We start from the raw sequence: 26,636 nt of genomic DNA on the forward strand, positions 1-26,636 counted from the left end.
CATTCAGGAAGCTGCTTAGTGTCGAGAAGCAGCACCAAAGCGCACTCCTGTTTGGTATCGTTCAGCCGGAACTCGTGGCAATGACTGACCGGATAAGCAGTGGGGCAGGAGCACGGAAAGCTTGTTCCTGCTGCTACACCTCTGGGCCACCAGGGATTCTAGCGGCAGAAAAGATACGATAGACAGGACAGGGATGGGGGACAGGGTGGAGAGCCTGGGAGGGATGGAGGAAGGAAAGGGGACTAGGTGCAGAGCCTGACAGAGGAGGGAGGGAAGGGTGCTGTGTGCAGTGCCTGGCAGGGAGGGGGCTGGGTGCAGAGCCTGACAGGGCAGGGCACTTGAATATTAAGCCGTCAGATTTATATTTGAGTCAACCATTTTTCCTTCTTTTTGGGGGGAAAAATGGGGGTCTCGACTTATATTAGAGAATATATGGTACATCTTTAAACCAGAATGATTGCAGGAGCTTCAGAAATTGGTTGCAGGGGATGGGATGTCCCATAAATTAACAGAAATACAATATTCTCTATTTTCTATGCTTCTGCTTTGTGGTTTACAGATTGAAAGACATTCTTTATTAGAGCTAATCTAATCTAATCTAATCTTAATTTCTGGGTGCTCTATGCCTATCTAGGTTCAAGGTGACTTACAAATCAAGAAATTTGCATTACGTTTAGGAGTTACAACAATGAAATATAAAGTAAGCAGGATACTATGAGGTAGTTACCAGAGATAGGAGATGTAGTAATCTTTCGATAAAGGGTAACATTGAGCTAGTATAGATGCTGTGGCACAGCAAAATGATGAGGTGTGTGGAATTTGCATCTCATTGTTTTATGCAAACAGATATTGAAGCAGCAATATTATCCAAAGGCACTGCAATACTGTGTTTGTTGCATAAGAGAACACCGTCACACAATCTTCTGATTTTAATAAGTTTGTGTGGGTTGGTTTCTGAGAGTTCACATAATTTGACTAATTGACCATCTGACTGAAGTTGAACCCCTAATGCAGGCATTGTTTGCCGAAACACAGCCCGTGTCAGTGATTCAATAAAGTGAACTATACTATCCTAATCTACAAGGCCCCTTGTGCTGTTTTTAATCAAGATATATGACAACCTATTATACTGAATAGATATCATTTTTCCCTTAAATTTACAAGTTCAATAGTGGGGGAGGGGGTGGTGGTAATTTTTAGTTTATTATTTAACAATATAAGAATGATAGGGGGAAATTTTATCATATGATACATATGTTTTATATTTGCTATGGAAGGGTGGGGAGGGAAGGAGTTAAGTTATATGATTTGGATTATTGCTGCTTATTAAGTGTTCTATTTAATGTTAAAATGTTTTAACTCACTGTCACACTTATTTTAAGTTTTAAAATGAATAAAGATTTTATTATAAAAAAAAAAAAAAAGATATGACAACCTGGACAGAATCCATTCTCCCTCCCGAATGTAATGTGAATTCTCCATTGTGTGGAAGTCTTTACTTTCAGGATCAATGAATGCCACTTCAAGAGCACTGCATTTCTGAGAAAGAGAGTGGCTTACAGGCAAGTCAACCAGATAGGCTGTCTGGTGATGTAGAGGGCAATTCTTCAACAGTGCACATACAGTATGTACAAGCATTGAGAGGGTGGACTATTGGAGTCTATTCTATAAAACAAAGTAGGTGCCTATTTTCTTTAGAGAATATTAGTAAGTTTTATGCTGCTTGGTCTTAAGGACCCCGTGCCAATATGGCAGAAATTATTTGGAGAAGAATGGGCTACTCATTCAGTTCTCACCCAACAGAGACTGTATTGATGCCTAAAGTCTAGAAAGGAACAGAGGCAACCTACAGGGAGCAAACAAGAAAATGAGAATTCACTAACTGACTATTTTGGTTTTGTATCATGGATGTCATGAAAAAGAAATATACTCCCTGCCGGATTATTGCTGTAGAAGAATAGTTTCAGTAAAATATTTCCTGGAAGATCATGACTAAGCACTAACTAATTGCTTTGCATAGACAGTGAAGGTATTGGCCTGTGCGTAGGGCCCTAAAAATAAATACTTAAGTTTCACCTAACAGAGAATCCATATTAAATTCTGATACCAGAATGACACGGTGACAAAATTCATCACTGTTCCCGTCCCCGCAAATAACCACGGGAAACCATCTCCATGTCTTTCTTTAAGAAGAGAGGGAAGAATCAGAGTATGAATGGGCACAGCCACTGACCTTCAAGCCTTGCATTGATGAATGCTGGTGTAGAAGGACTGAGGTTGAGATAGACACTAAAGAATGACATGGGATTGTTTCCTGTGGTTATCCATGGGGACAGGAACGGTGATGAATTTTGTCACCGTGTCATTCTCTACGTTGTTATCTTTAGAAAAAGCCTGAGGAGGGTGTGTACACACATGGTAAGTTACAGATGTGAATGATATAAAAAGGAAGGACTTTAACATTGCCAGAATAGTTTTATCTGGTTTTATAAAGTCCCTCCTTTTTATATCATTCACCATGCTTGGTCATGATCTTCCTGGAAAAATTTTACTCCCTGTGGGTTTCCTCTGTTCCTTCCTGGACTCTGTTGAGTGAGAACTGAATGAATAGCCCATTCTTCTCCAAAAGATTTCTGCCATATTGGCATGGAGTCCTTAAGATCGAGTTGACGCAAAATTGTAGTGCAAGGTTCTTTAAGCCCATTAGTAACTTCTAGTCATAAAAAAACAAAACTCGTTCACTAATGTAAATAATAACAGGCTTTTTCAAGCAAAAAAGCACAGAAGAACTGAGACATTCTTTCAGGACTCAGGCAACCTCTAGAAGAACAGGTAGAACAAAATATCTGTATTTTAGAGTAAGTTTACTAGCTACTGAAATGTGGTCTTGTATCTGTTCCCTAAGAGGCTAATTTTATAAAGATTTGTGTACATGTAAAGCCTGCAGAAAAAGGCTCTATAAAATTTGTAACTGCATACATACATAGAAAGTGTGCAGAGGCATAGTTTGGGTGGAGCAGAGGGGTTGCACTGTACCCACATCATTTCTAAAAAATATAAGTACATGTACATATTTACACCTTCATCGGAACAGGTGTAAATTTGTGCGTCAGCATTTGTGTGCTACTGGGGCTGGTTTTGGGAACCTATTTTATGAGAGTTAAGCAGGCATCTATAGGTGCCTTTCTCAACTTCTTATATAGGTGTCCTGTTAAAAAAATCAGGCTCTAAAGGAACCCCCTAAGATCAAATTCCCAGGTATTTTACCAGCATGTCTAATCCAGGAGAGGAGGTGGTAAAAAGCGCCTCCTCTTTCAAAATCACTCAGAGTTCCATAAAAACCACTAGAAGTTGCTGGCTAAATGGAAAGATAAACCACTGCAGCAACTTCACATGCTGCTTCTTTTCTACACGAACGCAGTTAAGATTTCCAGTAGTGCCCTTCATATGGTTTAATATTTTCTCCCATGTAATGATGCATAAAATGTGCAACAACTTCTCAGACCCTCTTGGCTGGCCAATAGGTGTCACTATCTCTGACCATATACTGGTGGTTCCCAAACCTGACCTGGGAGCTCCCAAGCCAGTCAGGTTTTCAGGATATACTCAATGAATATTCATGAGAGAGATTTGCTTGTACTGACTTCACTACATTGCAAATCTCTCTCATGAATATTCATTGAGGATATCCTGAAAATCTGACTGTGGGGAGCCCCCAGGTCAGGTTTGGGAATCACTGTTTTACACATAATTTGTCTGAAGAGATATCTCATTTTCCAACAAATGGAATATTTCACAAATCTGTCATATGAAAACCTTCAAACTTGTAAATACACATGTATAAGGAACAAAAGGAAACATTTATCAAAGTTTTGTTTCATGAGTGGATAAGGTAAAGCCATTAGAATAAATGGGTTTAAAAACAATTTGGATAACTTCCTGGAGGAAAAATCCATAAACCTCTACGGCTCACTCACTCCTTGGAAAAATACTGGGGCAAAAAAAGAGCAACTTTGGTGCAAGTGCAAAACTTCAATAACCGTATCTCAAAAAAACATCACGTTCTATTTCTCTACAACTGGTGCAATGCATTCATTCTCCCTGGATAACGCCACATGCCCTCAGACCCTCTCTACTCAAGCAGGTAGATTTTCCTTTTAATGTAAAAGAACTGGGCATAAAAAGCAGCTACAAGTTTTCCCAGATGTTAGTACAGAAACTCAAAATCGTAGACAACAATTTCTTTTATTGAAACCAGCTGTTGCTCAGTTAGGTGGTATTTTCTTCTTACGTTTTCCATGTAAGGTATCGAGATAATAAATATGTGTTCTTTGAACCGGCTCAACTTACAACTTTCTTGACACTGAAACGCCTGGAAAAGGAAGGAACATCGGCTAGCTAAGTAGAATTATAAGCTCCTTGAACCAGTTATCAGATACCTTTTTTTCTTTTTTTTGTATAAAGTTTATTCTTTGAATTTTCCTTTATATTCACTCATAGGGGTCCTTTTATCAAGCCGCGCTAGCGGGTTTAGCGTCGGAAATTTCATCATGCGCTAACCCCCGCAGCCAGCTAAAAAACGAATGCCTGCTCAATGCAGGCGTTAGCGGCTAGCGCGGCAGGCGGTTTAACGCTCAGTATTACGCACGTCAAACCCCTATCCGCATAGAACTTAACGGTATTGCGGTATATAAACTGTTATTATTATTATTATTATTAAAAGGACCCCATAGATTCTTGGATCAAATTGAGGACTTGAGATTGTGTGAATAGAGTGAAGTTATTAAAAACATTTTTTAGTTTTCCTAAAGTGTTGTACTAACATACAATCTTTCTGTACAAAATGTTTGATTTTGTTAAAATGTAAAATTGATAAATAAATAAATTAAAAAAAGCAGCCACGTTCACTGGTTCTTTTAATAGTACTGCTTCTAATCTTCTACTCACCCCTCTATAATCAGAAACTCTCTAGTAGTGCTGAACCACTCATTCTTTAACTTAATTTGGTCCTGCTATTCTCAGAATCATTCACCACAAAGAAAACTAGCAATAAAGATGAACTGTAAAGCAGCCAGAATAGAAGGAGCATAGCTGGAAAAAAAAATCACATGCAGCAGAAAAGAAAATTTCATTTTAAATTACATCCTCAAAAACAATGACCATGACATCTGCTCTCCTCTAGGAACTACACCATCTTTAAAATTCTCTTTCCTAGATTTCACTCTCTTCCTACCCATTTCGATGTCTATGAAGGCTCTGGCTAATCATTCTATGTTGGTTCTATTTATTTTTAAATCTTTATTCATTTTTAAACTTATAATAAGGGTGATAACATATCCATACAAATAACCATAAATATATCACTTAATAATCAACAATGATACATATAATATTCTCTTATCTCCCCCCTCCCCACCCTTATCTATCATATAATCATGTTCCATTGCATGAATTATGTTTTATTTGCTGAGCTTACAGAAAACCTCTTTTGTATGGGTTTGAAAAGCGGTATAGCGAATGATAATGAATTACACTAAACCAGTGTCTCTCAAATTGTGGTGTGCCCCGAAGAGATTCCAGGTGTGCCACGAGAGATTCCAGAATTTTACTTTATTTTTAAAAATTCCCTTCATAAGTATGCAAGAGTCTGTAAACATTATGAGTGTCTGTGTGTGTAAAGATACCACTGCCCAGACAAGCATCATTCTTTGATGTGAGTTGTCCTTAAAAACTAAGGGCAAGTAATTTTATTTTTATTTTTTAAGCAGTAGTATTCCCAACTTGAGCAACAAGGCAATCAAGGCTTTGTTACTGTTTGGATCTTCTTATCTTTGTGAACTTGAATTTTCAGCTCGGACAGAAATTAAATTTAAAACAAGGGAACGACTGCAGATGGTGGATGATGAAATGCCGTGTTTTGAGTTAATTTACACTCAAAAACAAGCACATTCATCACATTGATTAGCAATTTTGTTTTACTATAGTTTCACCATTGTTACAATTACTCATATATAGCTTACAGAACTTTAAATACATAGGTCTCAAATTTAATTTTTTGTTGGTGTTTCAATTTTATAATTTCAGTTATAATGTGCCGTGGAAAAACATTTGCTCGGTTTAGTGTGCAGGAGCTAACAAAAAAGTTTGAGAGACACTGCACTAAACCATGGGAGTTCAGTCTACTAACACAGTGATTCCCAACAAACCCAGCCCTGGAGGCACCTCAGCCAGTCAGGTTTTCAGAAAAGCCACAATGACTATCCACGAGAGATATTTGCATGCAAATCCCTCTCCCAGAACTGTCGCTTTTCAACTCGTATTTATAAATGATCTAGAGATGGGAATAATGAGTGAAATAATTAAATTTGCTGATGATACCAAGTTATTCAAACTGTCAAATCACAAGACGATTCTGAAAAATTGTACGACAACCTTATGAGACTGGGAGATTGGGCATCCAAACCTGAACTATAGCTATGTGATACAAAGTTCTACATTAGGAGTCATTACCAGGGAAAGGATCTAGGGTAGAGAATGACACGAAGACAAATTTTTCCCCGTCCCGTCCCCGCAAGTTTTTGTCGTTGCCCCTGTCCCATTTCTGTAAGCTCAGCCTTAACCACACAAACCTTGAACACCTATGATTTTAAAGTGTTTGAGGCTTGTGCAGATGAGGACGAAGCTTGCAGGAATGGGGCAGGGACAGGAAAAGAATTTGCGGGGACGGGACAGGAAAATGAGTCCCCGTGGGGACGGGGAAAAATTTGTCCCCATGTCATTCTCTAATCTAGGGGTCATCATTGATGATACACTGAAACCCTCTGCTTAATGTGCAGATATCAAAGAGAATGTTAAGAATTATTAGGAAAGGAACAGAAAAAAATGAGATTATTATTATGCCTTTGTAATGATCCATTGTGCGGCCGCACCTCAAATGCTGTGTGCAGTTCTAGTTACCGCATCTTAGAAAAGACGTACTCCTGAATTTTATATATGGGCAAATTTTGATGCTTGCCCAATTTGCCTACATAACTTAACTGAATAATGAGCAAATTAATGCTGATAATTGGCTTCTCAACAAGCAATTATCAGCATTAATTGGATTTAATTTAAATTTAAGTACCTAAATTTTACAAGCTATGCCAAAAAAGGGGGTGTGGAAATGGGAGGGTCATGGGCAGATCAGAGGCATTCCTCACATTATGGGTGTAATTATAAAATGGGGGGCATCCACACCTAACTTTAGGCACAAGGATTTGCACCACATGCACCAGTCTGGCTATTCTTATATTTTCCATTGATGCACACGGCTGCACCTAAAGTTAGGTGCAATTCTGGGCCTAAGCACTATTTTATAAATCACACCTAACTTTAGGTGCAGTTTACAGAATGCTTATATGGGAGAGTTTTTGGCGCTGATTTTGTTTAGGTGCTATATATATAGAATTCAGTTCATAATGGAATTAGAAAAGATATAGAGAAAGGACGAAAATGATAAAGTTGATGGGACGACTTCCCTATGAGGAAGGGCTAAAGAGGCTAGGGCTTTTCAGCTCAAAGAAGAGATATCTGAGGGGAGATATGATAAAATACTGAATGGAGTGGAATGGGAAAAAGTGAATTGCTTGTTTACTTTTTCCAAAAGTACAAGGACTAAGGAGCACACAATGAAGCTACTAAGTAGTAAATTTAAAACAAATTGGAGGAAATGTTTCTTCATTCAATGTGTAATTAAACTCTCTGGAATTCATTGCCAGAGAATGTGGTAAAAGCACTTAGCTTAGCAGGGTTTAAAATATGTGTTTGGCTAATTTCCTAAAAGTCTATATGCCACTGTTGGAAGAAGGAAGGACCTTTGGTCTGTGCCAGTATGGCAACACTTATATTTTTATGTTATTGCTTAAGTACTAGGCATTATTCTATAAATAGTGCACGTAAATCACTTAGCGTGCTACTATCAGGTGGGTATACATGTGGGAAGAGCATAGGTATGTCAGGGGGGTGACGGCATAATCGCGCGCCAGACATCAGCACGCTGACAAGCCAGTGCTGACAATTCAGTGCAAGAAAGAAGCGCGCCGCGGGAAAACTTCGCTTTAAAGAGCTCCGACAGGGGGTGTGGGGGGGAACCCCCACACTTTACTGCATCATGTTCGCGTTGCCATTGGAGGGGTGTGGGGGGTGCAACCCCCCCACATTATAGAGAAAATGGAACTTTTCCCCCCAAAAATCGGAAAAGTTCCGTTTTCTCTATAATGGAGGGTTCCAACCCCCCACCCACCCCCAACAGCAGCGCGAACACTATGCAGTAAAGTGGGGAAGTTCCCCACTCACATCCCGCTTCGGGGCTCTTCAAAATTAAGATTTTCCATGGCGCGCTTCTTTCTTGTGCCGAACTGTCAGCACTGGATTGTTGGCGCGCTGGTGTCTCGCGTGCGACAGACTATGAACCGTCAGGGGTGTGCTGCCAAGTGACATGCACAACTTAGAGAATGCTATCAGTTGTGCACGTTGCATGGTTTACTCAGGTGTGCCCACTTATGCCACCCCAATGTAGCTTTGCACTAGTATTCTATAATAGCTTATATGCACCCTTAAGCTGTTATAGAACTCGTGTTAAGTGGTCCCTTTGTGATACCTAAACTGAAGTGTCAATTTAAAGAATTGCTGCCAATGCCTCTTGTTTCTGTTTCGTGTGTGACCCCCCAAGGTCACTAAGGTGGTAATTCTATTAGGAGTTGCTTAGACTTAGGCAGCAAAAATGTGTCTAAATGCCAGTATTCTAATCATTTATGTGAACATGTGGACACATATGTGTGTAAATGACTATTTTCTGGCTACAGATATTCTGTAAGTATGCGCCAGCATGTGATGGCACACCCTTTGCAGATGGGCATTCACACGGGTGAAGTCTGGCCAGGGAAAAGAGAGAGGAGTGGGAGTGACCAAATCAATGATCCAGGAGACAGGAAAACCATCCAACACAGTTTTATTCAAAAGTGCAACTCAAATTTAAAATGTATGGTATCAAACCTCAAAAGCGAATCCAACAAGGTCAGTGTTTCGGCTCAACAGCCTTCATCAGTTCTATGTGACCATTAGCAGGTTTGTGGAAAGTCACAGTTCTAAAGTTGGTAGACGTGATCTCACCATATAAGATGGTCAAACCAAAAGCATTCTCCTTGGTATATTCTGTTTGAGAGTTTAAAAGCTGTTCATTGTCAGAGTCTGGGTTTCCACTACTTTGCAACACAGCATAGGCGGGACACACATTTATAAAACCTTATAATCTATTTTTGCTCTTTATTATAGGCGCGATTGCTTACCCTAGTTCTATGGCTAGAGTAAACATCTGCGCCTGCAAAGTAGGTGCGCATGAAGGACTAGATTCAGTACATGGCATCCAGATTTGGATGCTGAAGAAAATGAGCACTGAACTCTGTTCTCTAAACGGCCCTCCGAACAGCAGGTAAGAGATGCTGCTTGCTGTCGGCTATCATTTGAAGAGGTAGGTAGGTGGGTGGAGGGGTGCCAGCCCCTCCATGCTATGCCACTGTAGCAAATCTTATCTTTAAAAAACATAAAATGTATCGTGAATTTAGACCAAAGTCCTTACCTATTATAACCATTTAATGAAAAGGCACCCTGTGAAGAAGCTGATGTGCTGCTCTTGAAGTAATACACACATCCTTTATGCACAATGACAAATCTCAGCGGCCCTGAAAGAGAGAGGAACATGGGGGATAAGAAACTAAAGCTGGGTTATATTGCACTAGCAATAAAAGCAGACAACAGAAACTAAAGGTTGTTTAATTTATCACGAGTTCCTTTAACATTTCTGAAATGTCCAGTATGTGTTATGGGCAAACTGCAGATTGTGGATAATCTGTGTGTTAGTGCGTTATTTACACCCACAACCTTTGTTTACTATTCATATATCTACCGGTCAGAATCTGTCTCAGAGGCTATGCAAATTTCTAAATCTGAGGACGTGGCTCTTCATCAGTAAGTGTGAGGGCAATGGAGAAATTAGGTTCTACTTGATAATTTTCTTTCCATTAGCCCTTCACACTATTTAAGACCAGGATGGATAGTCTTGTCTATCGGCCAGCAGGTGGAGATAGAACTCACAAAGAAGATCTGCCACATATAGATCCTACCAAACCACACACCTGTATTTTCATCGACAAACAGAGTGAGCCTAGGAAGAGACCCACTACCACCCTAACTCATGCAGCCTGTGCCATACTTATAGCTCCTAATCATTAATTTTTCCTTTCTCTTAGTTTTTTAATTTTAAGTGGAGACAGACTTGATCCACCAAAAGCAGGTGAGCGATGAATGTAAAGGCTAATGGTGCTCCAGCCCAGAAGCACATAATGAGGGAGGGTCCCTAGAATAATATGAAGGACTAATGGAAAGAAAATTATCAGGCAAGACCTAATTTCTCCTTCCATAGAGTTCTTCCCACTATTCCAGACTAGTGGGATGTCCAAAAGCAGACCCTATTGAGAGAGGGCTATTGGAGGCCTCCCTCGATACACCTCCACTCCAAACCAAGCATCTGAACACACTCTAACTTCCACCCAGTAATGTCTGACTAAGGAATGAATAGGCGACTAGGTGACCACCTTCCAAATATCTGCTAGAGACAACTGCGCCAATTCAGTCCATGCCGCCACCATCTGTCTAGTGGAATGGGCCCATAACTGGGCCAGAGGCTGTTTCTCTGACAGAAAATATGCTGAACCAACAGTCTCTTTCAACCAACTTGCAAACATAGGCTTTGAGTCTGAGCAACTATGCTTCTGACTGCCCCAAAGAACAAACAACCAATCTGACCTCCGGAAGTCATTGGTGACCTCCAAATATCCAACAAGAGCTCCACCAACTGATTAAGGTGAAATGCTGACACCACCTTCGGAAGAAAGGGCGGAACTGCCCTTAGAGACACCCCTGCCTTGGTAAAGCGCAGAAAGGGATCCCCACATGACAATGCCTGAGGCTCCGAAACCCACCAAGCTGAAGAAATCACCACCAAGAAGACCATCTTTAATATCAAATCTTTGAGAGATGACCGCCACAATGGCTCAAGGGGCAGTTGCTGTTAACGCCTGAAGCACCAAGCTGAGGTTCCACTTTGGACATATTTGACAGAGAGGTGGCCAAATCCAGCCCACCCCTCTCAAAAACCTGACCACATCCAGATGTGCTGCTATAGGGGAATTTTGCACCTGACTTTGGAAGCAAGCCAGAACTTCGTCGAGGCTATGGAGTCATCATAGCCCTTGCATCACAACTTTGACATTTCAAGGGCCAGGCCTTAAGACAAAAGGGGGATGGATCCTCCATCAAAACTGGCCCCTTAAGAAGCAATCCCTGATCTGGGGGAATGGGCAATGGTTGCTCATCCAGCAGCTGGATCAGATTTGCATACCAAGGCCTTCGAGGCCAATCTGGAGCAACCAAGATGACTGGATAAGGATGAAAAGCCACTCTCCTAATGATGCAGCCCACTATGGACCATGGCAGAAACACAGGAGTAGGCCAGGGCAAGAGAAGGGCATCCAGGCCCAGACTGCCCAGCTCCCTCCATAGACTGAAGAATGAGCCCACCTTGGCATTAAGCCTGGTTGCCATCAGGTCCATATGTGGACAACCCCAGCAATGCAAAATCAGCTGAAACACATGTACTGACAGCTCCCGTTAGAGTTATTTGAGAGGAGACTAGCCTGTCTCTGTAGCTTTAAGAATTCAGAGCTGCACATGTCATATGCGGAATCTTGAACAGCACTTCTCTGATGCAATGAATGTTTACTAATAAAAATATTCTGTGAGGAAAACTGTTGGGAAAGTAACTGTCATTAACAAGGAGACAAGAAGGCTACTGAAGAGCTGCTGTCCGAGAGACTGAGTAATTGAGTGAAAATGAGAATTTATGGTTTATGAGAAAACAGAAGACTGGGAAAATAGTCTGTGTGTCTGTAGTGGAACACTTTGGGGTGTTTTTCTTGTAATTCACAACAGGTAGGAAGCTTTAGAGTAACGCAAAGGGTTTCCTAAGTGAAACATTTTTAACAAAATTGTTTGGGAACCAAAGGAACATTTATTAAAACATTGGTTGTTTAACTTAAATGTGATTATCTATTTCTCTCAGAACTAGATGCACTAAACAGGATCGGTAAGACCATCACTCCTCTCCTCAAGTCATTTCATTGGCTCCCTATCCATTTCTGCATACAGTTCAAACTCCTCTCATTGACTTACAAGTGCATTCACTCTGCAGCTCCTCAATATCTCTTCTCTCTCCCTATACTCCTCCCCAGGAACTCTGTTCGTTGGGCAAGTCTCTCTTATCTGCACCCTTCTCCTTTACTGACAACTCCAGGCTATGTTCCTTCCCTCTTGCTACACCATAAGCCTGGAACAGACTGCCTGAATCAGTACATCAAGCTCCATACTCAACAGTATTCAAATTCAGGCTAAAGTCCACTTTTTCAAGGTTGCTTTTAACTCCTAACCCCCACTTGCTTGTATAGCACCCATGCCTGAGAAATTCCCTAACACTCTACTTGTGTTGTTTGTCTGTTTGATTAGATTGCAAGCTCTACTGAACTGGGACTATCTCATGAATGTTTTAATGTATAGCGCTATATATGTCTAGCAGTGCTATAGAAATGATAAGTAGTATTAGTGGTGGCTTTATGGATGGATATTCAATGCTGCGCCATATCTCAGCACCAGTACTAAATATTTGGGAATGTGTGGTCGACTGGCACTTATCTGGTTCAGGGCTAACTGGATGAGTTAACTGGACTAAATGGGCTCATGTCTGGTGTAACTTATCCAATTAAGGGCTAGATTCTTAAAACTTTGTGGTAAAATCCAATGGGCCGCTGTTGCAGCCATTATTGGTGGAGAGTAGCCAAGATTCACTAAATCTGCATGTGCCCATCGCTGGTGATAGCGACGGACACATGCGCAGAATAAGCGCAAAAAACAAAAACAAATCAAAGATCGGCAGGAGGGATGTCCACTTCCTCCCGCCACTGAAGTCAAGCAACTGCCCCTCCACCATGGCAGCGGGAGGGATGCCCACTCCCTCCTGCTGCCAAACAACCCCCCAACCCCCCTGTGCCTCTGACCACCCCTCCCCCTTACCTTATTTACGATGGCTGGCCAGAGGGATGCCTACTCCCTCTGGCCAGCAGGCCCGCCTCCTTAAAAAGGAGAGCCTTCCCCTCCCTGGTGCATCCTGGGATATGCCAGGGAAGGGCCTAAGACTCTGATTAGCCCAGGTTGTTTAAGGCCCCTCCTATGCACTGGGGCAGGGAAGGCCCATTATTTTGAAGAGGTAGGCCTACTGGCTGGAGGGATTAGGCATCCCTCTGACCAGCCATTGTAAGGTAAGGGAAGGTGTTGGGGGGTCATCGGATTCATGGGGGGGGGGGTGTTGGGGGGATGTGTGTGATGGTGGGAGGGAGTGGGCATCTCTCCTGCTGCCGGGGAAGGGGAGTCGGGGGGCATTGCTTGGTGGTGAGAGGGAATGAGCATTTTCCCGCTGCCGGGGGGGTAGCAGTATTGGGTGATTGTGTGATGTGGCAGGAGTGGGCATCTCTTCTTCCAATCGTCAAAATTGTTTTTAAAAATTTTAATATGAATGGGGGGGTCTGAGCTGTCAAATCTTACTTTCCTGTCAATGCCTGAGCAAATCAGCACTCAGGCACTGATTAGAAAGTAAAGCAACAGCAGCTGAGACCTGTCGGCAAATTTTGGCTGCAAATGTGGCACAATGAGGTTAGAGAATCACTCAGCAATATAGAGAATCGCTTGGAGTGATCATTTTAATATTAATGAACTCATTGTACTACATTGGCTTGGCAGTATCGGAGACTGCTAGAAAACTCGGAAAAGACCTCGATAAAGCCCTTTTGATAATCCACTGCTAAAATACATGCATGCTAAACTGGCTGGAACCGGTTTAGCGAGCACATTACAGGCAGATTTTAGTTTGAAGAATCTGCCTCTAAGTGCTGAATATTGACACTTAACCAGATAAGTGATGACTCTGCTCTGACGCTATCCCCAGACCACCCCCAACACAGCTTGTTTCAGCATAGGCAGTTATAGAAAATACTCAGCAACACTATCCAGTTAAGTGCCACTGAATATCCCCAATAGCCCCATACAGCCAATTTAACTGGCCTCTCCTGCTTGGTTAAATCACATATCTAACCGGTAGTTTTTATTGTATTGTTTTTACTGTATTTGTTTTTAGTAATTGTTTCTATGTTTATATATGATTCGTGTTTATTGTGTTATTTGATTGGCTTTATTTGTTGTACATGTCACTGAATGTAGTATATAAATATTTTAAAATAAATACATACACATGCTTTTAGTCACATTGAAAAGGCATGCTTAAGCCAGGGAAAAGTGCATGCTTAAATGGCTTTTTCAAATCTTTGTGCATTTTTGTCAATTTATCTGCAGAAAGGGCAGGTGCAAGCGAGTGCATATATTTCATACCTGCAGTGAGTTTCAAAATGAAAGTATGTATTAGCTTTGTTAGTGTGCCCTTGCTGATGAATGAATTTATGAAGTTGCTGCTAAATCAGATGATAGTACTGTACAGTCTCTGGAGTCCAATTGCTTACAGGATCTGAGCTAACATAGACTTTTTTTTCAGTAGGTCTTCTCAGATGGTTCTGATTCATTTCTTTGATTGGGTGATCAGAGAGTTGGATCAGGGGAAAACAGTAGGTGTAGTGAACTAGAATTTCAGCAAAGCTTTCACAGCTATGTTCTGCATAGTAATAATAATAATAATAACAACAGTTTATATACCGCAGGCCGTAAAGTTCTATGCGGTTTACAATAGTTAAAAAATGCTACAAATTAAGTAAAATTTATGAAGATTAAGAACTAGTAACTGAGAGCCCTAAAGATCAATTATTGTGTAATAAGATTAAACAAATCAGCAACCTAAGTACATCAGGAACAGATATGTTTTTAGGTGTCTTCTAAATTCCCCATAAATGTTAATAAGCAGAAGCAATTGTTCCAGATCTTTACCCCATAATGCTGCCTGATATCAAAGAAGATGTTGATGATGTTTTTTAAATTTACATCCTCTAGCTGGTGGAGAGACAACATTCAGGTATGAGCTTCTCTTATGTCCATTGGTTGAAAAAGAGAAAAGGTCAGTTATATATTTAGGGGCTAACCCAAATAGCACCTTAAAGCAAAAATAACCTAACTTAAACTTCACCCACGCCTCCATCGGCAACCAGTGCAGAAGTCGATAGGAAGGTGTTACATGATCTAATTTCTTCAGCCCCAAAATTAACCTGACTGCCGCATTTTGCACCAATCATAATCGCTGCATATTCTTCTGGGAAATTGCTAAACAGGCAATATTACAGTAAGACTTAGTATAAGGAATTGTACCAAAATTCTAAATGATGAAACATCAAAATATGCTCTAATGGACCGAAGCTTCCAGAGAGTTAAAAAAACCCTTTCTGACCAGAGAGTCTACCTGGTCCTTCATAGTTAAGCCCTGGTCCAGTATAACATCTAAAACCTTCATAGTAGATTGAATCGCATAACTAAGTCTATTGATACACAATAATGTTTTAGTATCAAGCGAGTGTGGCGAAGCTACAAAAAATTTTGTTTTTTCTGAATTAAGCTTCAGTCTAAATTCAGTCATCCATTGCTCCAACAGGCGATTTATAATAAACTAAGCAACATCTGAAAGGGCACTCACATAACTGACTGAGTAAGGAACTGGCCGAGTGAGCAGTGACAACGATTTGCGGAAAATGGAGTTCACTCTGAGGAAAGGGGCTTTGCCAGTGGTATACTGCAGGGATAGATTCTTTATCAATAGCTTTTAAGCGACATAGTGGAAGGACATTTGGGACGTCGACTTCTTTGCAGATAACACCAAAATTAGCTACAGGGATGGTGCAAATGAGTAGGGATTTGGTGAAGTTTGAGGAAAGGTCTGGAGCTTGGCAGCTAAGGTTTAATGTGAAAAAAAAAAATATGTAGTGTCATGCATCTGGACTGCAAAAACCCAAGGGAGCAGTACAGTTTTCCCCAAATTCTATCAATGTTGCCCAATTGGGCATGCAGTTCAGAACAGGGCCAGTTATGCACGTAACATAATTGACTCTTTTGTACTAGCTTGGCAAATTGTAGGTGAAAATGCCAATTAATGGCGTTAATAAACACTGATTGTCACTAATTTGCCATTGTACTCAGCATACTTGAACCCCATTCTATGAACAGTGCACACCAAATGTGAAGTGGGCTTAATGTGGGAGGGGCATCAGCGTGTCAGGGGTGTTTTGACTATAATTGCAAGTACTTTATAGAATAGTTGCACTCAACTGCCATACTTAGGTGCCACTATTTATGCCAGCCCGTAGACATGGCGTAAGTGGAAAAGCCTAAAATCCGGTGCTTAAATGCAGACTTAGGCTAGTGTTCTATAGATCTGGCACACAATTCTGCCATTCTAGCAAACTAGCTTACTGCCTAGTTTGTTGGCACCTCTTTTTATGCAACCTATACTGAATTGACCCCCTAGTGAAGTAAAGGATTTCTGTGCACAAAAGAAGAGCAGGACTTGAGGGGGGAGAGGGAGTGATTAGGGCACATAAAGTCACTGCAAACGCCTGAAGGATGCTTGGGGTGTACACTGAGAGAAATGGCCTGCAAAAAGGAAGAAGTGTTATTACCTTCATACAAGTCTCTGGCGCGACTTCATTCGGCATTGTGTGCGCAGTTTGGGAGATGGCACCTTCAAAAAGATATGAACTAGACAAAATCTATCCAGAATATGGCTAGTAAAATGGTCAATGGTATGTTATAAAGCATATGGAGCACACATAAAAATTTGGGTGGTATGACTGAGACATTTAAATATCACCAAGGCATAAATGCGCAGTAGGCCTCTTTCAATAGAAAGATAGCTCTGGAACAAAGTGTCAATGGTGCGACCTCACTGAGTATTGCGTTCAGTTCTGGTCTTCTTATCTCAAAAAAAGATATAGTGGCATTAGAAAAGGTTCAAAGAAGAGCGACAAAGGTAATAAAGGTGATGGAACTCCTCTCGTATGCGGAAACACTAAAGAAGTTAGGGATGTTCAGCTTGGAAAAGAGACAGCTGAGAGGAGATACGATTGAAGTCTACAAAATCCTGAATGGTGTAGAATGCGTACAAGTGGATCGATTTTTTACTACATCAAGATTTACAAAGACTAGGGGATACTCAATGAAGTTACAGAGTAATAGTGTTTAAAACCAATAGGAAGAAATATTTTTTCACTCGAGGAATACTTAAGCTTGCCAGAGGATGTGGTAGGAGCGGTTAATGTAGCTAGTTTAAAAAAGGTTTGGACAAGTTCATAGAGGAAAAGTCCATAGTCTACTGTTGAGATAGACATGGGGGAAGTCACTGCTTGCCCTGGATTGGTGGCATGGAATGCTGATACTATTTGGGTTTTTGCCAGGTATTTGGATTGGCCTCCGTGAATATGGGATACTGGTCTGACCCAGTAAGGCTATTCATATGTTCTTAAGCTAAGAAAATGTTTCTTTACAGAAAGCATGGGATGTGTATGGAACAACTTCTCAGTGAAGATGGTGGTGATGAGGACTGTATCTGAATTCAAGAAAACATGGGACAACACAGCAGGGGATTGTAGAGCTGAGCAACTGATATGAATAGATTGAATAGGTTATTTGGTCCCTATTGCCTCATTTTCTAGGTTTGAAAACGTGCAAAATCTCCAAATAAAAATGATTATGCAGTTTTTGTTCTAGTTTAGACAGTTTGAAAATAACCCCAGATGCATTAAGTAAATGGATGCATTTTTATGGCTTACATTTTAACAGTTGCAGCTGTGTGCCTCCCTTCTTGTGCAGGTACCCTGAATTCGTGACTCCTCCGGGCATTGTCAGCAGGTTTTGTGCTCCAATGGCTCGCATTGGGATAGGCCAGGATGGCTCTGTAGAAGCCATAATCCTGAAATCAAAACACATGCATGGTTACAAGCCAAGCCTTATAAACACTCACAGAAAGAAAACCAAAATACTCGGAAAATGTTACTGGAGCACATTTGAAGGAACTAATTTTTGCAAAGACTGTAACTGGTTTTAGCCAAAACTAGATGCCTCATCACAGATTTCCAGGAACGGCACACGACAGTTGATTATGATTAAAAAAAAGTTTCAAAAATCCCCAGTTTATTCTTGTCCACCAAAACTTACCAAAGGAGAAATACGAGTCATGTATTTTTCCTTCAGCAATACATATGCTCCATGTTATAATACAAATAGTTTGTGCTTGCCATTCAGGCCTACAACTTATGATTATTTATGAAAATGACATATTGCAGTTTCTTAGAAAAGAAGTTTATTCACTGTATTGGGACCAGCTGAGATAATCTAATTTGATAACAGTACAGTGATGCCTTGGAATCTGAACTTAATCCGTTCCAGAACCCCGTTCGAGTTCCAAAATGTTCGAGTTCCAAGACAATTTTTCCCATTGAAAATAATGGAAACTGGATTAATCCGTTCCTGGGTCCCACAAACTCAAATTTTAACAGTAAATACACTGGATTTTAGGGACAGAAACACACACATACAATGTGCAGGGCATTCGGATTCCAAAGCAGAGTTCGGATTTTGGGGCAAAATTTACTACAAAAAAAAGTTTGGATTCCAAAACGTTCACGTTCTGGAGCGTTCGGATTCCGAGGTAACACTGTATTTGGATTTTTTAGTTTAAATATTAGATTAGTAAAGTGTGACCCTATCTGTTCAACCTGTATCAGTCAGGGAAGTTGATGGTGTATAATTAGCTTATAGATATAATTGTTAGGTGTGTATTAATTAATCCCATGAATAAACTAATGAAAACAGAAAGTGTTAGGTAGGGACGAGAGGAAAACATCAGAAAGTAAATACTACATTTTCTTTACTGAATTGAAACGTCCAAGTCAAGGCATCTCCAGGTTAAGTATTATTTTAGAAAAGAATCTGCTCTTCTAAAATAGAGGGAAATGAACATTTACGCACCAAGTACAGGCAGCATAAATGCTCATTTTAGAAAAAAAATAATAATATATAAAGAATGTCAGTGTTTTCTAAGCCTTCACATAACTGGTTATGTGACAGTACATAAAGATTATTTTTGCAATCTTAGAAACTTAACTGGTTCTTATCCTGCTGGTGTCACAATGACCAGTTTTCCTTTCTAGTTTGGATTGGAAAGGGGGAAAGAAAAACCGCTTGGGGATTAAGGGGGTAATCCCCAATCAATCCTTCTAGCAGAGTGCTGTTCAATAGCAGCTGGCTACAAAACCCTAAATTGTTTGCTAGCAGCTGCAACTCCTAACATTGATCTTTTAGGACATAAACATGGGGTCTAAATGTCTTATGAAAAACTGCCACACCCTTGCTCTATCCAAAACATGCCCAAACCACACCTCCTTGCATTTGCATGCACTTGAATTTAAAGACACCCATATTCTATCGTTATAAAATGGGAACTTAGAAGTTTGCGCAAGATAAACATTCACGTGCTGGTTTATGTATCTCCCAAATGCAAATATTGTTTGTAAACTGAGGCCTTGTTGAATTGGTTAGTATGCCAGGAGGGATGGTCGGGAAGTCCTGGCTGCTTGTGTTATGAAAAATAATTAAAATGTATAAGACTGCTGTTTTCGGGGCATATCTTCCAAATGTCCGTCCGAAATAGAGAGTTCTTATTTAATAAGCTGCGATGCTGCTGTCAAAGGCACACAGGGGCATTTGTTCACTATCCACAGTGGAGGCAGGAAGATAACAGAAGCTTCTTTTTGCTTTGTTGTCTTGTGTATCTTGCAGGGCACATGCAGGATTAATTCCCTGGGAACTTCTTTTATTGAAACCTGGCACAACACTGGAAGTTCCATCTTTATTCACTTCATAAATAAAGGAGGCTTCTCGCACCAAAGCTTTACTCACATAATCGACCTTTCACTTTAAGCTCCAACACAAGGAAGCATTATTTGTTGAGACCTCCTCAGCTGGCACATGTTTAAGTGGGAGGGGGGGGGGGGTGAGGAGGAGGGCAGGAGTCAGCTGACCCTGGAGATAATCAGCTGCTTGACTCATGAATACGAGATTCTTCCGCTGCTTTAATAAGAACAATAGGAACTATTTTGTGTTGCTTGCTCTTCTCATGAATTAAGGAGCAAGGTGAAAAGAAATCTGGTGCCACTCGACATATCCTTTTCTGTAATGCAGTGCACCTCTCCATGGCAGATATCAGTAATACCACTACCAAATGGCATGAAGACTTATAAAATAGGTTAGGCCTGACTTTCATAAGAGGTTACTTTATCTTCACTACTGAAAAACAAGTGAAAGGCAATTCTATAACTGAGCACATATGAGTGCGAGGGGGGTGCCACTTAAGCACACAACCTTATACGCATCACATTCTACACTTCGGCACACTCATTTACATCCACCATTGACCTAGTGCAAATGTTTGGCACTCCACTGCAGTTTTACACTAGCATTCTATCATAGAATCCAGGCACCGAGATGCCGTTATGGAACGGGCGCTCCCCACGTAACACTAGATGTCTATAAAGTAGGCACCTTTTCACAGAACTGCCACCAAAGAAATCTGATAATAATTAGCACGCCTATTCAAACAGAACACAAGCTAAGGTTACATATTTCAAGGTTTATTGCCCATGTAACAAACTACCAAATAGGCTCCAGTCTGTAAGAAATAATACATCCTCTCTTTTTCTCTTTGGAAGAACTCCGGGAGAACACAAAAGTGAAGCAACACATTGTTTATTAAGCGTTCTTGCAAGACTGGGTGACCAACAAGTAGGCACACTCCAGCATATTTTTCCTTCATATTATATCGTTTATTTTCCCATTCTAACCCCTCCTATCCACGTGCCCATTAGTTAGGGTAGAGGTGGCTCACATACTATCATCTTTCTCCTAAATTTCTTCCATCCTTTCCCCCCTATTTATATCTTCCACTACTCTAATTCTTCTTCTCCCGGAATGACCCTGTCTCTTATTTTCTTTTCCCCTTATATGGTCTCTCTCTTTACAAGAGGCTCCTGAGAAAATTAAAGTGTCAAGTTTCAAGTTTATTATAAAATTTAATTAATCGCCTATTCCAGGTTCTAAGCGATGTACATCAGTAATTACAAAATTATATATATTTATAACAATTTAAAACACATTAAAATATCCGAAGTATACATAACATAACTAGACAAACTTGAAAACAATAGGTAAGATGAGGAGTAGAAATACATTTCAATATAATAGAAACATTTAAGGATAAAAACAATGGGGAAAGGTAGGGGATTTTAACATGATTGAAGAAGTTAAAATATAAAATATAAAATCAATTAATCACTAAAAGCATTTTTAAAAAGAAATCCTTTAAGATTACTCTTAAATTTATCTAAAATTCTTTCTTCTCTCAAATAGATCGGTAAAGCGTTCCAGGCTAGAGGGGCTGTAACTGAGAAAATAGTCTGTCGTCGTGTGCCTATAACTTTTAACGATGGGACAACTAATAAATGTTGATCAGTTGATCGTAATACTCTTGAAGTTTTATAGGGAATTAAGAATTTATAAATATCATGGGATAGGTGGCAAAGTTCAGTTGTGGATTAGGAATTGGTTATAGGATAGAAAACAGAGGGTAGGGTTAAATGTTCATTTTTCTCAATGGAGGAGGGTAAACAGTGGAGTGACGCAGGGGTCTGTACTGGGACTGGTGCTATTTAACTTATGTATAAATGATCTGGAAATTGGAATGACGAGTGAGGTGATTAAATTTGCAGATGACACTAAACTGTTCAAAGTTGTTAAAATGCATGCGGATTGTGAAAAATTGCAAGCGGACCTTAGGAAATTGGAAGATTGGGTGCTAGGGTCCATCTTGGGGATTAGGGCCCAAGAAAAGGATCTGGGTATCATCGTAGACAATACGATGAAATCTTCCGCCCAATGTGTGGCGGCAGTGGCGTCCAACAAAGCAAACAGGATGCTAGGAATTATTAAAAAAGGGATGGTTAACAAGACTAAGAATGTTATAATGCCCCTGTATCACTCCATGGTGCGACCTCATCTGGAGTATTGCGTTTAATTTTGGTCTCCTTATCTCAAGAAAGATATAGTGGCACTAGAAAAGGTTCAAAGAAGAGCAACCAAGATGGTAAAGGGAATGGAACTCCTCTCGTATGAGGAAAGACTAAAATAGTTAGGGATGTTCAGATCGGAAAAGAGACAGCTGAGGGGAGATATGATTGAAGTCTACAAAATCCTGAGTGAAGTAAAATGGGTACAAGTGGATCGAATTTTCACTCCATCAAAAATTACAAAGACTAGGGAACACTTGATGAAGTTACAGGGAAAAACTTTTAAAACCAACAGAACAAAATTTTTTTTCACTCAGAAAATAGTTAAGCTCTGGAACACGTTGCCAGAGGATGTGGTAAGAGCGGACAGCGTAGCTGGTGTTAAGAAAGGTTTGGACAAGTTCCTGGAGGAAAAGTCCATAGTTTGTTATTGAGAAAGACATTGGGGAAGCTACTGCTTGCCCTGGATCGGTAGTATGGAATATTGCTACTCCTTGGGCTTTGGCCAGGTGCTAGTGACTTGGATTGGTCACCATGAGAAAGGGCTACAGGGCTTGATGGACCATTGGTCTGACCCAATAAGGCTATTCTTATGCTCTTATGTTCTTACATTCTCTGTCCCACCCCCAATTTAGTTCCACTGATGTTATTCCCTGCATATGCTGCAGAAAGCCATTTACCTTCTTATCTCTCTCAAGCAGTTAACGGTCTTTCTCCCCTCCCACTCTTGTCTGCAACAAGCAACATAGAGTTTCTTTCTCTCACAAGTCTGGATTCCAAATTGTAGGAGCAACCTCTTGAGAGTCTAACAGAAAAAACTCCCTCAGTTCAGTTCACCATACTTTCAAGCTTTCAAGTTGTTGATGGTAACACTGTCTGGGGATCTAAAATTCTAGTTTATGAAGGCCGGGCTGGGTCCATGTGCCTAAGGCCCCGCCCACAGGAGGAGCCTAAGGCTCCTGGGCCTATTCTGGTTGGCCCAGGTGCCTCAGATCCCACCTGTGGGCAGGGTTTGAGCCGCCTGGGCCAATCCGGCCCTATTCCTGGATTGGCTGGCCTGCCGGATGGGCGGGCTTGGCACCCGTCCATCCGTCCAATGATTGCAAGGCACAGGGGGGTGGGATTGGGGGTGGGGGGGTCGTGGGGTTGGCAGGGGGGATCATGTGGTCGTCGGGAGCTTAGTCGTGGGGGGGTGTCGAGGGCAGGAGGGCCTGGGATCCCTCTTGCCCGTATTTTAGTGGGGGTGGGGGTTAGAGAATGTCCCTGGGCCAGGAGGGCTTGGGCTCCCGCCTGGCTGGATCATGTGGGGGGAGGGGGATTGGAGGTCACCGGGCCAGGAGGGCTTGGGCTCCCTCCTGCCCCGAACATAATCGGGGAGTCGGGGTGCCGCGGGGCAGGAGGGCTTGGGCTCCCTCCTGCCCCGAACGTAATCGGGGAGTCGGGGGTGCCGCGGGGCAGGATGGCTTGGGCTCCCTCCTGCCCCTAACCTAATCGGGGAGTCGGGGTGCCATGGGGCAGGAGGGCTTGGGCTCCCTCCTGCCCGGATCTTTGGGGTGGGGGGTTGGATTCTGTAACCAGTGTTGTTTTTGACAGACACCGGTTACAGAATCCAGCTTTTAGGCGAAGGACTGTCTCCTCCTTCACCTAAAAGCCCTTGTTTTGGACGTTTGGGGCTTAGGCTTTTTTTAGGTTGATTATATGGTATAAGTTTAGACAGTGGTGGTCTGGGTGTTTAAACAGCTGAACGTAGAGGCAGGCCATTATTTTTAAAAAAAAACCCTCGTTTTGGACGTTTTTTTTGATAATGGACATTTTCCCTGCTTCTACTTTCAACATTTAAGGCCTTAGGCCAAAAAGGGACTTAGACATTTTTTTTTATTATGCCCCTCCACCTGCTTTGTCCTATGTCTGACCATGCAATGTTTTCTCATACAATGTTCTTCCACAATCTTGTCATACTATTCGCTAGTGCTGCCCGATTCAGGAAAAAAAAAATTGATTCGATTCGATTCAGCCTATTGAATTGGTTTTTCGATTCGATTCGATTTTCTTGCCCAATTGGGTGTTTTTTTCACACATCCTGGTGGGTTTATTTTATAGTCTCTTCACCCCCTTTGCTTTCTCTTAACCACACTGGCGCTGTGGTGTAAACAAAATAAACAAACAAAAAAGGCTTTTCTTCTCTCTGTTAAATCCTAGCTCACATTTGCGGTCTAACACCAGCTCTAGCAGGATACACGTTTCAAATCTGACATATTGTAATCACAAAATGGAAAATAAAATTAGTTTTTCTAGCTTTTGTTGTCTGGTCATTATTCAAATCTTGTTGGTCCAAGGCTCTGGTTGTCTTCTGATAACTTGCTTGCCAGGGTCTCCTTCTTTCTCCGTGCTAACCATCCATCTGCCATCTCTGTCCTCCCCTTCCGTTTCCCTTCCCTCCCCCGGCGGTCTGGCATCTTTCTTTTTTTTTCATCTCCATCCACAGATCCATCTTTTCTTAACTACCCTTTCATCCAGCATCTCGCCCTCCTTCCCCACCACCCCAGGGTCCACCATCTCTCCCTTTCTTTTCCCAACTACCCTCTTATCCAGTATCTCTATCCCTACCTCCACACCATCCCTTGTGTCCAACTTCTCTCCCTTTCTGTTCCTTCCCTCCCTAAATCCCATTGTCCATCATCTCTCTCCCTATCCTCTATTTTTAGACCCCTTATTTCTTCCCCCCAAAGTCCGGCATATGCACGTCTCTTTGAACCCCCCTTCCCTCCCTCCCTCCATGTACTTGTACACCAGGGCCCCTTCCCCTGAAGGTCTGTCCCCTCTAAAGGCCTGCACCTCCCCCTGAAGGCCTTTCTCCCTCATCCCTGAAGGCCTGTCCCCTCTCCTTGAAGGCCTGTCCCCCCCTTAAAGGCCTATGCCACCATCCCTGGCCTGTCCCCGCTTTGAAGGCCTGTCCCCCATTTGAAGGCTTATCCCCCTCCTTGAAGGCTTGTCCCCCCTCCCTTAAAGGCCTGTCCCCCTGAAGGCCTATGCCACCATCCCTGGCCTGTCCCTCCCTTGAAGGTCTGCCCCCCCTTGAAGGCCTGCACCCCCCCCAAGGCTTGTCCCACCCCTACCCCCTCACCCCCCCCATGAAGGCCTCTGTGTTCCCCCTGGCCTCTTTGCACCGTTTACCTTCTAGTTGCAGCCTGTACAGAAGATCTCGGTTATAGCGTCTTTGCAAACTGCTTTTAGTTGTTTCCTATGCCGCGATCCTGCCTCTGACATCAGAGGAGGGGTGGGACCAAAGCAGAGGAAACAGCTAAAAGCAGTTTGCAAAGACGCTTTAACCGCGATCTTCTGTGCAGGCTGCAACTAGAAGGTAAATGGTGCGGGGAGGCCAGGGGGGAAGCCGGACGCCAGGGTGGGAAACCAGACGCCAGGGGGGGAACTAGACGCCAGGGGTGGGGAAGCCGGACAGCAGCACTTCCCGACTGACCCTCCCTCCTTGCTCTCTAAAGCAGATGCGGCAGCGGCCGGCCAGCAAGAGCAGCACTACTATTCGCCATCTTTGCCCTACTATAATACACCATATTTACCATATTATGTTTGCCACACTGTCTACCATGCTTCAATCTCTCATGCCATTTCGCCACACAATATTTGTTGTTCCATGTCTTCTGTACTGTTTCATCAAGCATGCTTGCCTTACCAATTTTGCCAAGTCGTGTTATCCATATTTTGTAATACTATGTTCATCATACCATTTCTCACTGTACTATGTATGTCATGTTTGTGTTTGGCTACTTCAGTCATTTTGAAATGTTTGCCATCCTTGGCAGATAATGTTTGCCATGCTTTCTCCTACCATACTATGGAGTGTGGCGCAGGGGTGGGAACTGCAGCCTCGGCACACTGGGGTTGTGGGTTCTGACACGCGCTTTTCCTTGTGATCCTGGGCAGGTCACTTGGTCCCTCAATGCCCCAGGTATATTAGAAAGATTGTGAACCCACTGGGACAGACAGGGAAAAATAATTGAATACCTGGATAAATTCATGTAAACCGTTCTGAGCTCCCCTGGGAGAATGGTATAAAAAATTAAATAAATAAATAAGAGATTTTCAGGGGCTGCAGCCCTGAGAGTATCCAAATTAGCCTAGTTCATAGACTAAATGTGTGTAGACAGCTCATGAATATATATTTTTGCTACTAGTACACCAGGATATTTTGGGGAACCCTTGAGGTCCATATTTGAGGCTCACTGATTCAGAGGGAGAAACAAACATGTTGGATTACCCTATTTTCAGGAGCAAAGACTGGGAGGCTTTGTAAAAGCCAGTAGTGAATGCTAGAGAGGTCTGGCTGAGGTGGGGTGAATTCTTGAATATCTTCTCTCAAGCACTTTCAAAAGAAGTAGAGTTTTGAAATGTACACAGATGTCTTGGTAATACTACAACAGCTCAGGA

At 41.9% G+C, this 26,636-nt stretch overlaps 1 protein-coding gene across 1 annotated transcript in view; it reads right to left on the minus strand.

Annotated features, from left to right (window-relative positions):
• The window catches only part of LOC117367206 (SH3 domain-binding protein 2-like), a 102,092-nt gene that overhangs the window by 53,991 nt on the left and 21,465 nt on the right, over positions 1 to 26,636 (minus strand). Inside the window, exons 2-3 of the mRNA XM_033959606.1 lie at positions 17,901 to 18,040; positions 9,617 to 9,719 (exon numbers count right to left, since the gene is read on the minus strand). Coding sequence (XP_033815497.1) covers positions 9,617 to 9,719; positions 17,901 to 18,040 — 243 coding nt within the window. The remainder of the gene's footprint in view (positions 1 to 9,616; positions 9,720 to 17,900; positions 18,041 to 26,636) is intronic.

The sequence above is a fragment of the Geotrypetes seraphini genome, chromosome 1, assembly GCF_902459505.1.
Source record: "Geotrypetes seraphini chromosome 1, aGeoSer1.1, whole genome shotgun sequence".
NCBI lineage: Eukaryota > Metazoa > Chordata > Amphibia > Gymnophiona > Dermophiidae > Geotrypetes > Geotrypetes seraphini.